This window comes from Phycodurus eques, chromosome 15 (genome assembly GCF_024500275.1).
Source record: "Phycodurus eques isolate BA_2022a chromosome 15, UOR_Pequ_1.1, whole genome shotgun sequence".
NCBI classification, from domain to species: domain Eukaryota; kingdom Metazoa; phylum Chordata; class Actinopteri; order Syngnathiformes; family Syngnathidae; genus Phycodurus; species Phycodurus eques.
The window spans coordinates 4564077-4578582 of record NC_084539.1 but is presented as its reverse complement, the minus strand read 5'-3'; the positions used below and the strand labels follow the sequence as shown (position 1 = coordinate 4578582).

The following is a 14506-nucleotide window of genomic DNA, read 5'->3' as shown; positions in this document are numbered from 1 at the left end:
GCGAACGTCAAGCAATGTAATTATATGTCATTCCATAACTAAAAACTGTTCCAAATACAGAAAAAGTACTGTGTGTTAGTCTTGGCCCCTTCAAAACCGATGAAAATTATACAACATGCTATGACTTACTTTTTCTCACTTAATTTATGAGGTGACATTAAACAGACCTGTTACAAATGAGAATTTGCATCCAATATTGCTGCAATTAATAATCGAGTGTCCTACTGACAAGTCTATCGATTAATCAAGTAATCGGCTATAATATATTTTTGTTTGGTTAAAGAGCAAATATGAAAATACACAAGAGAAAATGAGACATTTCACCTAATAATGAATGACTAATTGGTTTCCTCTTTGAGATCATTAACAGTATTTTTCTTCAATTCACATTGTGCGTTTAGCAGGAAACTGCATTTTCTTGTTTACAAACATTTCTATCGAGGCAATTTAAAAACACGTACAAAAATAAATAAAACACAAATATCAATAGATTTCATTTTAGAGCTAGCGTTTCTTTTGAGTATCAAAAGCAAGGCATTAATTTAAAAAAAAAAGGAAGACAAGATTTTTCATCTTGTTATAAAGGCACAATTGTATCCAACTGTGATATCTCAGTCGGAACACTAGGGGAACTACATGAAAATATTATTTAAATAATATAGTCATATAATAATCATAAGAGGTCAGAAGAAGAGGACACAAAAATAATGTTGCTTCATGTCGAATAGATGCCAGCTGTGTGCTGAGTGAATTATAACAAAGAAAAACTAGAGTAATTCTTGAGAACACTATACTGACTAAACGGAACTGTAATGAAAAGGAAGTCCAGAAAGCGCATGGCCGGCCTCCCATGTAACTGTTTGCATCATCGCTCACCAAAGCTAGCTGCTAATGTTAAAAAAACCGAGCATACGTGACTTCAAGCCACGTGAATCCCACAATGCAATGTGTTTTTATTTTTCAGTAATTAATTTCCTTATTGTTACATTCATTTTTGTTGTCGTTTCTGTGTACAGTATGTTACCAAGGATGTGTACCTTATGAAATGGACACATTTTTTGTTGATTTATGTTGGACACATTCTTTGTTGATTTATGTTGGGCACATTCTTTGTTGATTTATGTTGGACACATTTTTTGTTGATTTATGTTGGACACATTTTTTGTTGATTTATGTTGCACTGAGGGTTTTCTTTTTTTAATACAACCATTACTGTAGGTAGTGTCTGAAAGAGTGACCTCCTGGTCAATTCCTCTTGATGAATATGTCCAACAGGGCATTTGCTAATAAAAGAAATAAGGTGTAATAAAGCTTTAGTATGGTCAGCTATTTGCACCTAAATGATCTATGTTCTAAATATTTTCGTTATGATGGCACTTTTCTGAACAGACAGTATATATATGCTATTGAAAGAAATATGGTGTAATAAAGCTTTAGTATGGTCATAATATATATATATATATATCAGTGAAACTTTGGCTTGTTGAGCTATTGAGAGAGAGCTGAAGGTGTTTCAATAGTTGGGTAAAAATGTGTTTTTCAAGTCATTGGGCTCGAGTCCGAGTGAAGTCACGAGTCATCGCGAAGTCACGAGTCATTGGTGTTCAAGTCGAGTTGTAAGTCTTTTGACATTTTGATAAGTCGAGTTTAAATTCATAACTTGAGTCCACACCTCTGGTAGTAGTAGCAGTAGTAATGCCATCTTGGGGTAATGGAACCAAATGAAGACTTGCTACTTTGTCTTAAACAGGGATATTGTTTTTGTTGAAAGAAACAGAACTTTTTCAAAGAAGCTTTTGCTGTTAATTTGTGATGTGCATAAAAATGTATGGGGAAGATTTGTGGACGGAAAGGCTCATTTTAGGGGCTTGGGCTCTCCCCCTCTAAAGCAGAGATGTCAGTTCTTGTTGACATGCCAATATTGTCAATTTCACCTGTGATGACTTGTAATGTACATGATATTTCTCAGACTGCCTGTGGTATGAATTAGAAGAACAGGATGTTCCTATACCTATAGAAGAAACATTCTTACATTAGAATGAACTGAAACAACACTTTCCGGTGTTTAGCGTTACTTTAATTCGGATCAAAACATTTGGAAGTGGCAGATTTCTCTGAACCTACCAACTAAAACTCTTGCTTTTTAACCTTTATTCATCTCACAATGGGGAATTTTGCATTGTTTCAGCAGCTATAGAGGATACAGGAAGTTAAAATAGCATGCAAGGAGGAAAAAGTGTCGTGTTAGCACATCCATCCATTCATTTTGTTCCACCTATCCCGGGTCGTTTCGCGGGGGGCAGCAGCTGAAGCAGGGAAGCACAGAATACCCTCTCATCGTCTTTGTCGAGCTCTTCCGGGGGGATGCCGAGGTGGTCCCAGGCCAGCTGGGAGACGTAGTCTCTCCAGCGTTTCCTGGGTCATCCCCTCCTCTCAGTTGGACATGGCCAGAACACCTCACCAGGGAGGCATCCAGGGGGCATCCTAACCAGATTGCCCAGCCACCTCAAATAGCTCTTCTTGATGCGGAGGAGCAGCAGCACTACTCGGTCCCCCTCCCGGAAGAAGCCATCAGAACTACATCATTTGCAAAAAGCAGAGATGTAATACTGAGGTCACCAAACCAGACCTCCATAACGCCTTGCCTGCGCCTAGAAATTGTGTCCATGAAGGTAATCAACAGAACTGATGACAAAGGGAAGCCTTGGCAGAGTCCAACCCTTACTGGAAACAAATAAGACTTACTGCTGGGAAGGCGGACCAAACTAAAAAAGTGTGAATGCGAGTGTGAATGTTTGTCTGTTTATATGTGACCTGTAATTGACTGATGACCAGTTCAGGGTGTACCTCACCTCTCGCCCAAACTCAGCTGGGATAGGATATAGCACACCCAGAGAATGGATGGATGGAGTCGACATGTTTGACTACCAAAGGCAAATTGCTAGCCATGACGTGCTAGCTAGAAGCTGAGCTCCAGTGTGTTTGTTTACAGACTCGGCATGTGGCCAGAGTGATAGGCAGTTACACTTCTTGTCTCATACCTAATATGTTCTCTGTTGGAACCCTTATAACTGGCCTGCCTTTGATTAACATTTTTTTTGATGATGAAAACTAGTTTTTAGCAGAAGTAAAGAAAAATTGTGTCAGGCTTTCATGGACCACATAAAATGGCATGGAGGCCTGCTCTGGTCCCCAGACCTTAAGTTTGACATCATACTCTTGTGGAAGACATAATAAGAATATTGTGTAAACAGCATAGAGTGCATTTATAGCTACATAAAATCAGAACTGCTGTTGAAGGTTTTGGGCATCGTGGGGATGAAGCGCTACGTGTTCGTCTTTTGAGAAAACTTCTTAAGCTACTGTATCTCATTTGGTTGCATAATGTTGAAGCAAAGAGAGCACATTGTCACCTCTAAGAAGATCTTTCCCCAGGGAGATGCAGTCTGATGGTGAGGAAGAGGGTCTTGCCACCAGTCCACTGAGTCTTGGAGACAAGCAAGAGGACGCCGACAACCAAAAGAATTCCACAAGAGCCAGCCAGGCCGGCCTTAACAGCAACGCCATTCACATCCCTGTCACCATAACTGCCCCACCTGGAGAGACCACCATTATACCCAGTGAGCAGAACCTTTATCACATCACATTATGCACACTTTTCTAATAAAGTATTAGTACTCTGCGCACTTTCATCTTATGAGGAATTGTTTTAAGATGGGGAAGACATGCTTGTAAATGTTATGGCTATACATGCTTTGTTTCCTTGGCTGAAAATCAGCCCACATTTTGAAAGCAATTACGACAATTCAAATGATATAGGCATATTTTGTCTTTCATTTGTCATCTATGATAAATACATATATGTATTTTTCCACATTAGTGAACATTGACTCCGGCAACTTCGGTGTCAACGAGGAAAAGAAAGCTCTGGAAGAGGACGATGCTGTCAGTAGGCCTCGGCAGATCCTCCCCTATAGTTCCATGTTCATCTTTGGACAAACAAACCCGTAAGTCATTTGGCTAATAACTGGCATAGATTTTTTTGTTAATTAATTCATTTTAAAAATGCACAATTTCCACAGTTCTCCTGTGTGATTAATTAAATGTTAAGCACGCTTCAAGCGACCCTCAATTAATTTTCTAAGAAACTTCCTTAGATTGTGTCCCCAAAGAAATGTCTTGTGACTATAAACATCGGATAAGAAAACACAACAACCTGTATTTGTATTGGAACACCTAATTTATTTAAAGTACCTAAGAATGTATTTTTACCTTGCTAAAGTCCCTCACTGCTGATAATGCATCTTAAGTTGTTTAATATTGCTCCTTAGGTATCTTGACAAACCTGATGAGTCATTTTGACTGCGAGGGGAATGCTTATTGTTCATGGCTTGTTTGGGGAGCATGTCACTCTAACAAGAGCTGTCTCTTCATTGGATGCACTCTGAAAATTCCGTGCGTGTGTGTGTCACAGGGTGCGGCGGCTATGTCACTATGTGGTCAACCTACGCTACTTTGAAATGTGCATCCTGATGGTCATTACCATGAGCAGCATTGCCCTGGCAGCTGAGGATCCTGTGCAGTCAAATGCACCGCGTAACAATGTGAGTCAGACTGGGAAGATGGCTGTACGCACAAGCTTCTGAAGTATCATAGTGTCCAAGTTTTCAGATTCAAAGACATACTGTAGGAAGTCATGTTTTCATGTTGTCTTATTTTGACTGACCGATTCATCCATATATAATTGCTAACAAGGCTTGACAGTTTGTCCAAGTTGTGGTAGGACTAGGAAGCACCGAAAAATGGTTTTGTTTATAGATAAAATGGGAAGGTTGGTGCATACCCAGTTCAGAAAGTAGCCAGAAAGTCTCTTGTAACACAAGAATTCATGTCTTATATGAGACCCAAAAAGACGTGTGACCTGATATTTTGTACTTGGACAGACTGGCAACACCGATTATTATTCTGCAGAGGGTCAGCATGATTTTGATGTGACATGCATGTGTGTTCTATGTCTTATTTGCGTGCCTTGTTCACAGTGTGTGCTGCTTTGAGGAGGGTGCAAAGTTGACAAGGCTTGAGATCCCTGACATCCTGACATGTGCTATTCACATATCTCACACTGTCATTTTGTAGCATCTTTTCTATCTCTGTTTGTTTTGCAGGTCCTCAAGTATCTGGATTATGTCTTCACTGGAGTGTTTACTTTTGAGATGGTGATTAAGGTAACAGATGTCAAAATAGAAGCAGAGTCTTTGGTCACATTTTATTTTACAAGTTTGTTTTGTTTACTGTATTGGGAATGAAACAAAATACCTAAAATCACTGTTTTTGTATTTTTTTCTGATATAATTGTGTTCATTCTTAAGATGATTGACTTAGGACTGCTCCTCCACCCTGGCTCCTATTTTCGTGACCTATGGAACATTCTTGACTTCATTGTGGTCAGTGGCGCTCTTGTGGCATTCGCCTGCTCGTAAGTTGTCTTCTTGAAAGCTCTTGCCATGTTTTTTGTATTTATACATTTCCATTGTATATACTGTATTGTGTAACCATAAACAATTATTTTATTTAAAGCACCATATGTTTTTGAATTCAAAATCCAATTCAAAGCACTGCAATATATTGAAATAACTTACCTGGCATAAATTGCCTCATGTCAGACTTTTTGTGCTGCCCCGGGTTAATTTGCCCAATTTCCCTAATTTGTCAAACTCCTCAAACTAATGCTACATTTAGTTGCCATGAGCCACATTCGAAAGAAAATCCTTAAATTAAGTGCCGTGATCAAAAAGTTATTGTGGAAATTAGATTTGGAAACATTTTTTAATTTTCTTGTTAAAATCCTTCAACATACAGTGTTTGAGATTAAAATTTTAGATTGTATATTAAAATACAAACTACCATCCAAATGTAGCATGTTTACATATTCTAATTAATGAATAAATAATACTTGCGTGTTTTCAAATCCTCCTTTAAAATCAAGTTTTTCTCATTTGTTCAATGTTGTTATTAAACTAGCATTTGGAGCAAATACAGTAGATGCCTATTTATGCTTATTCTTTTAACTAAAATGTTGAATATTTTCAAACAAAGCTTGTCACTACGGTGGCAGATTATAATACTGTAGGTATTTAAATGCAAGACATAAAAATGCTTTGTGTGTATTATGATCCACCGATGTTATATATGCATCAATCAGAATTATTTCTAGTATTTATTATTATTATTATTCCCCTGTGCTTTAAACATCTCTCAAAAGTTAATGAGCCCCTTTTATCTCATATGGATCTGCGATTTGGGTCTCACAAGTACGGAGCTGATTGCCCATTCTCTTTTTATTCTTTTCTGTCAGTTATTCCACATCTGCCATTGTTTTCACATGGGCTCTGTCTTAAAACTCCTGACCTGTATGATCCTTTTTCTGCTTTCTGTCCCTCTGCTTTCTCCTCTTTTTCCGACTATAAACTGATGCTTCTCTGTCTATTTACATGTTGCTGATTCTTGTGTATTTGTCCCCTTTTTCCACGTTTTTTCCTTCCATCCTCGGTTTCTGCCTTGGATTGCTTTCAGGAGCCTAATGGGGTAATGCCTGAGCTTTCAGTCTTTTAGTCTGTACTTGTCTGTCCTGTTTGGATCTTCTGTTTTCCTTCCTGCTCATCATTTTCAGACTTAATCGATTTATCTTCTGCAACCCCACCGCTGTATGAATGTTTCAGTCTTACTCATAGCAGTCACAAACAGAGATACTGGCGTACACATGTGTATGTTTGTGTTATAAAAGAGCAAGTTACCAGTTTTATCCGACAATGTTGGCAGCAATGACCTATTGTACTGGCTAAGACAACAATTTTAAAGGCTAAGCCTAAACATTGCTTCAGATGCAAAAGATGCGTGCTGTAATTAGCATATGAAAAGTCAATGAAGAAGCAAATTTAAATCTATTAAGTACCTTTAAAATGACTAAAGCCCCGTATCATAAACATCCATGAAAATACAAATATAAAGAATGTAAAATCTGAGGGTTTTGTCAGTATCTCTGTGACTACTAATGCACGGTCCTGCCCTCGACTAGTACCATTACTACGCCTCTAATTAGCTCATGCAGGTTATCAGATGCAAACATTTCCTCTTCATTAGCCCATCATCCAGTCTCCCTTCCTCTCCAGCATTTGGTCGTTCGGATCATCATTTACCTCATCAACTCGTTTTTATGATATAACAGGCTGCTTTCACATTGGAAGACTTTTTTGGAACGTGTTGCAGCCATAAAATTCTCAGTTCATGATTATTTGTTAAAATAATCATACTTAGTGTATCAGTTTGAACATGAAATATCTAGTCTTTGTAGTGTATTCAATTAAATATAGGTTCAACGTGATTTGCAAATCATTGTATTCTGTTTATTTCTGTTTTAACACAGCGTCCCAACTTCATTGGAATTAGGGTTGTATATGTCAACTCATTTGGCTAAATATGTTTATCCAAATGCAACGTACACACGGCCAGCGCAGAATGAGAATTGAATTACTAAAATGTGTTCTAGTAAAACAGTATAGTGATCATTACAAGTACGGAGAGAAACATTGCAAATGTTCATTTTATTCAAATCTCCCTTTATCCATTTATTTAAAGCCACTTTTAATGTATGAGGTTCAGTACAATTTGTATGCAGGGTGTTTCGTTTTGATACCGTACTTCCAAAGAGAATTAAACTTAATAGAGTTCATTTGCATAACCTGTTTGGATGAGTTTTCATTTAATTTGGTTGAATGAATATACAGATACAGTATGTTTCTAACCAACTTAATATTCATGAGTCAAACTATTGCTATTTAGCAGTGTGAGAGGTGCTAAGTGCTGAGGCACTGAAGCAGAAAGGTGTCTGCTTACCGGACAGAGACATCACATAGTAAAATGTGATTTTCTTCACTCTTAGCCGGAGCGTGAATGTCGTCAGTCATGCCGTATATGCTATTCCTTCACAGTGTCCTTTCATTGTCAAGCAACTCGGGTTCTCACCTTTACCCTCTGTCACCATTTGTGAAAAGTCCATGATTTGCCTTTTCATCCACTTGAAGCACTTCTCATCCGTTGTCCTTTCTTAACCCACTGTATGAGGTCATCATTCGAAATGCTGCCTTTGTACCTTGCTTCGCACCATGTGATGATACGCTTAAATAGTTTATTTGGCTTTATTGTATTTTGTTACATCCATTTGTTCTACCTTTGGTTTTTGGCTTTATAGGGGTTTGGGTGTTAATGCATTGTGTGTGTGTTTGTCTGCTTATTATTGCTTTTGTTTTTCATCAGATCGCAACAAAGCGTGGCCAGGTGGGAACAGTCCTTATCTACCTTTTGCCTGTCCACACTCCTTTCCCTTCGTTCCTACATTTGAAGCAAAGAATGCTTCTCTTATCCACCTCTTAAGATTTTTTATTGTTGTTGGCCTCCATTCCAAGGTGTTTGGGATATGACCATGTGTCCCTCTTCCGTTGTAGAAAAAATAGCTCCTGTCCCAATATTTGGACATCGGGACAAGAAGACAATATTGGGAGCTCCAATTCCTAGCTTTCAGAAGGTCAACATGCAGTTAATACAGTATGTTGGATGAATCTCAATCTTCTCCGATGTTTCTGACATAGAAACAAAATTCCTCATGGTAAAGATACTGGTCTTGACAACTGTCAAAAACAATGCATACAAATTATAATTGTATTCATTAATAATAAAGGCTTAAATAACCATATTTGATTCAACCTGTTTGCCGTTTTCACATAATGAATCAGAATACCCCAGTAAGTATGCTTTTAATGTGATATGAATTGTGCATCCTGTGTTTTCTGAGGCATTAAAGCTTCTGTGAGTAAACATCAACTCAGGAAGTGCTCCGACTCTGAAGGGGCTGTCGTCCACACTTCCACTGAATAATGATGACCTTACATACCTGGATCCTAAACTCTTTTAACAAACACTGCTGACTTTCTGAAAGCTATTGGGAGACTGCTGTTGCCATCTCAGCGCGTTCAGGTCCTTCAATAACAAGAGGTGGCATTGTCTTTTCATCTTGCATGCCCGGGTAGTCGAGTAATTTGAGCATGAGAGGTGCATGTCTTTTTGTTAGGCTGTAACTGTGGGAGGAGGAGGATGGAACCACACTTCTCCTTTTCTTTGTGCCTACCTTTCAACCATGTGTCATGACACATAGAACTAGGTCACCGTGCTCATCATCATGTGTTTGAGTATAATAGTCTTGTTGGCAGGATTATTGTGAATGTTATGGAAGGATTTGCGGTATGGGGTTGGTTGATTTAATTATTTACACTTCCTTCAAATTTTTTGGAATAGTCAGGAAGCATAACAGTTCCACTGTCAATATTTTCCAAGCTACCGGAAGGTGGCTGATGGAAAAATCACCCCCTCCGTTAAATATATGAAAACGGGGGTTGTTTAATACTGTCGGTAATTTCAATAGTTTGGTGTTGGTACTTTTCAAGTTGAAAAAGCATAGCAAATCTTTTTCCTTTTTAAAGATGAGGAGATAGATCCTCTGGCCAACAATGCGGTGTGCCACCGGTTATGTTCAGCGATTCAACTCTGCGTTAGTTATCCACAACTACATAGGAGATAGAAAGTTAATATTCGCCAAGACAGTTTCACCATCAAACCCAATACAAGAGTCGGCGGCGGTCAAAACCGTGTCTCCCTCTGCGCTTCATGCTCGGTGGCTCCTGCCAGCTAAACCAGCCTCTCCCGTCACAAAGCTTCTGGCTCAGCTCAAGAGCCGCGAGGCCATTGATCCTGCCAGTAGTATACTGTATGCTTGTCAATATTATTATTTTATTTGTTATGTCTGCACCACACAATGACAATAAAGGCTATTCTATTCTATTCTATTCATGTTTAGTCTTCATATACACTTTTTTGCAGACATTTTATTTTATTTTATTTTTTATGCAATGTAGATAAAGTTGAGTTGCGAGGTGAATGTCTCAAAGATGAAGCCATGCCAGTCTACGTACACATGGACCTGTACAGTAAAACTATGAATGGCTTTGCCGTTACCTGGATAGATGGAGTAATTGTAAAGCTAATGTGTCATTCACAGTCGATATAATAATAATAATTCCAGCAGACAGTGAGTGAACTTTGACGAGTCTGACACTGTCATTGTCGTCACTAGGTTGACCCTCCAACCGGACGTTAACACGCCACCTTTTCAGTCTTAAGCAAAAATAAAGGACTTGGCCCCACTGTTCCAATACTTTTGGAGTGGAGTGTAGATTTTCGTCGTCATCAAGAGTTCCTTGCTCCCATTTACCCTTCCTAAGCCTACCAGTCCAGTGTTTATCTTTGTGTGTGAGACACCTTATTGGGTAATGGGGTGTTTTTTGTTTTTTTGCTTGTTTTTTGTCTCAAAACAATTTGAAATGTGGACTCCTCAGACGACAGAACACTTTTCCACTTTGTGTCAGTCCATCTCAGAGGGGCTGGGGCCCAAACCAGCCGCCAGCATTTCTTAGTGTTGTTGATGTATGGCTTTTCCTTTGCATGCTTGTATTTATAGATGCAGTGAAAAACTTTGCTAAGTCCCAATGGTTTTCTGAAGTGTTCTTGATCTAACGTGGCAATATCCTTAACACAACGATGCCGGTTGTTAATGCAGTGCCACCTGAGGAATTGAAGGTCATTGGCATTTAATGTTGGTTTTCGGCCTTGCCACTTAGGTGCAGAGATTTCTCCAAATTCTCTGAATCTTTTGATGATATTATGGACAGTAGTCGATGAAATCCTTAAATACCTTGCAATTGTACATTAAGAAATGTCGTTCTTGAACTGCGGGACTATATGCTCCCGCGATTGATCACAAGTGGTCAATGTCACCCATCCTTGGCTTTTGAACAACTGAGTGTTTTGGGAATGCTCCTTTTTACACCCAATGATTACACTCACCTGTTTCTAATTAATGTGTTTACAAGTGACTATAAATAGGTGTTTTTGTAGCATTCCTCAACTTTCCCAATCTTTTATTTGGAGCTTTTTTTGGAGCGTGTTGTTGGCATCAAATTCAAAATGAGATAATATTTGCAACAAAACAATAATATAACATTCATCAGTTTTACCATTAAATATCTTAGTGTATTCAGTTGAAAATAGGTTAAAAATGACTTGAAAATCATTATATTCTGTTTTTATTTAAATTTGACACATCACAACTTCATTGGAATTGGGGTTTGTAGCTTTCATTGTATGGAAAGACTGCTTTATATATTTTTACTTTGTCTCACGTACTTTCTCAGATAGGAAAACTATTCATGTATTGTTTTAATTAAACCTTGATCTACCCACTGTCCTTGGCCAATATCAGTCTTTGAGTGACTGATGGTTCAGCTGTACACAATCTTATCAGGATCAGAGCATCCCAGATCTTAGTTCATTAAAGGTGCAACATCAGCCAAAGAATCATGGTAGTGGTTCCTGCAAAGAAGCTTTTACCTCGACAAGAGGTTGATTCTTTGCTGATTTACCCTGGGTTTATTGTTGTTATTATTATTATTTAACATTTCTAAGTTGTATGTTATTCTACAGAAACTACCTGGTTGAAGTGATAGCAAAAACTACCATTGGAGTTTCGATATTTCATAACTCATTCTTGAATTGGACGGGGTACTTTTACGAATGGATTTGAGATATAAATAAAAGATTGCATGCAGGATGACATGGATGTCCTTAAATTAGTGACACTTTTGCTTTGCTCCATCAAAATGTACCTTGCACTGCTGATGTAAAGCTGGTTGCTGTAGAATAACATTATGTAACCCTCACTTGAATGTATTTTAGTACTAACAGATTATAAGCAGGTATTTCTCCTTGTGTGTAGCATTTACTTGATGCACTGCGGTCAGCTGCTCTTAGAGGATGGAGGCGTGAAAGGGTTTAATGGTAATGGGTTACTCAACATCTCACAATTTTTTCTGTCATCTCAATCTCCACAGGGGGACAAAAGGCAAGGACATCAACACCATTAAGTCCCTGAGGGTCCTCAGAGTCTTGCGGCCGCTCAAAACCATTAAACGTCTGCCCAAACTTAAGGTACAACAATCCAATCTGTCACTCAAAATGCTCATTCAGGTCAAAGCAAATGTCAGGTGACACAATTGACAAGTGACAACACTGTGTCTATGTACAATAAGTGTATTCTTTAACAACTTAGTGTATAAACACGCACGTACACACACACACACACACACACATACACACACACACATATATGCGCGCAGAAACAAGCGACCAAAATCAGTTTCCTCCGCAGGGTGTCCCGGCTCTCCCTTAGAGATAAGAGTTATAAGCTCAGTCATCCGGGAGGGGCGCAGAGTAGAACCGCTGCGCTTCTGCATTGAGAGGAGCCAGATGAGGTGGCTTGGGGAGGTGGACACCTCCCTGGTGAGATGTTACTGGAACATCTCACCAGGGAGGATGCCCAGGGGACGACCCAGGACACGCTGGAGAGACTATCTCTTCTGGTTGGCCTGGGAATGTTTTGGGATCTCCCCGGAAGAGCTGGACGAAGTGTCAGCTCTTCCGCGGAGATAGGGAAGACTTTCCTGCTTAAGCTGCTCACCTGCGATCCAACCCCTGATAAGCGGAAGAAGATGGATGGATGAAGCTATGGAAGAGTCGGAATTTAAATTCAATCAGAGATTGCTGTCACTGTTGAAATATGCTAAATAAAGGAATAACATACCATACTTCACACCAAAACATAGAAATCTCCAGATTTTGTTCTTTGGGTGGGATGGTGTGGCATTAGTAGTTGAAAACTTGATGCTTCGTAGGTTTCTGGCAATGCCATAACATCATTGTTTTTCTGTCAATTTCTTTGAGGGGAAAAGTCAAATAATACAATAAGCTAAGTGTTTAGATTTGAAAAAGTATTTTTTCTGAGCAAGCGGTACATTGTGCTGAAACTGCTCTTTGTGTCCTTGCGTATGCTAGCGTAAGCACATTCATTCATTTGCTTGGTTCCTTTATCGCCTCACCATATCTTTGTCGTTTCCATTTCCTTCAGCTTGAAGTACAATAAATATCCAATTAAGGATGGATTCATGCTATGAGGCAAATTATTAGTTTCTTGTACCTTCTGTGTCGAGTGTCTTGATTAAAATGATCTGCCTTGGACTACATCAATCTCAAATGACAGTGTCACACAGGTGTGTGAATACTGACAATTTTTTTGTAATCTTTTATTTTTTTCACAGAAGATGAATTAGCTCAGAAGAGTGAAAAAAGAGTGACTGAGCGAAATTGAAGCTGACAGGCTGACATGGTTTCTTTGATAACAGAATGATGGAGAGGCTGTTAGAAGAAGAGAGAAATATACTGTCTTGGCTCACTCTATGTAAAAAAAAACTTGATTGTGATTATCCATGCATGAGAATATATATGGGCTACATTGGATGCATATCACAATGTATACACAAAGCACTTAATCACACAATACACCCAGCACAAGCAGAGCAAAATTTAGAGGAGAAAGACAAATATTGAGGGACTACTATATGTAGATCCAGGCTGTCTCCTTTTTACTGACATTTGTGTCGTCTATTTTCCAGGCTGTGTTCGACTGTGTTGTGAATTCCCTGAAGAATGTTCTCAACATCCTCATCGTCTACATCCTCTTTATGTTCATCTTTGCGGTTATAGCTGTGCAGCTTTTTAAAGGCAAATTCTTCTACTGCACTGATGAGTCTAAAGGTCTAGAGAAAGACTGCAGGTACACCATTTTGAGCCTTTGGCCTTTGTCTGTTTCTTGTGTGATACTTTTAATACCAGCCAATGAAAGGCCTACTCCAATTCAGAGTCTACTATCTTCATCATGAGCCTCACCCACATCTACTTTTTCTTTAAAGTTACATTTTTTTCTGTTTTCTTTTATTACAAATGAGCCTCTTCTCCCGTTTCTCAAAGGGGTCAATTTCTGGACTATGACAAAGTGGAACGCGGACGTGACGTAGAAGCTCAGCCCAGAGAGTGGAAGAAATATGAGTTCCACTACGATAACGTTCTTTGGGCCTTCTTAACACTATTCACCGTCTCCACAGGAGAGGGCTGGCCTCTGTAAGTCAGGATAATCATCACATTCATGCTGAATATTGGTACCCCAATGGAAAGGTTATGAACATTGCTGTGGTAAGGATCAGTTAGTGACAGAATCATTGTCATTGAAGCCTCAGCAACAAAGTCCAATTCCGCCACGGAAGACAGAAAGTTTTCTTCTTGTGTTTAAGCCACACATGTAGCTACTACATCTTTCTCCTACAAAACATTAATTAGTCCAATCATTCTTTGATTTTCCACTATCATATCATCATGAAGTTTGCCAAAAAAGGATTTATATCATTACATGCCTACATTGTACTGTATGAATTGAGCCACTTAGTTGTCTGTCGTATGGCTAACTCAACTTGCATCAGTCACGAAGAAACTAAGTGTTCATAAAGGAAAG

General features: G+C 38.9%; 1 protein-coding gene across 6 annotated transcripts in view; it reads left to right on the top strand.

Moving 5' to 3' along the window:
- cacna1bb (calcium channel, voltage-dependent, N type, alpha 1B subunit, b) overlaps positions 1-14506 on the top strand; it is a 186498-nt gene that overhangs the window by 135020 nt on the left and 36972 nt on the right. For all 6 annotated transcript variants that reach the window (XM_061699497.1, XM_061699498.1, XM_061699496.1 and 3 more), the window contains 8 exons: positions 3436-3620; positions 3881-4007; positions 4475-4604; positions 5166-5225; positions 5370-5476; positions 11997-12093; positions 13614-13774; positions 13969-14118. In XM_061699497.1, the coding sequence (XP_061555481.1) occupies positions 3436-3620; positions 3881-4007; positions 4475-4604; positions 5166-5225; positions 5370-5476; positions 11997-12093; positions 13614-13774; positions 13969-14118 (1017 nt within the window). The remainder of the gene's footprint in view (positions 1-3435; positions 3621-3880; positions 4008-4474; positions 4605-5165; positions 5226-5369; positions 5477-11996; positions 12094-13613; positions 13775-13968; positions 14119-14506) is intronic.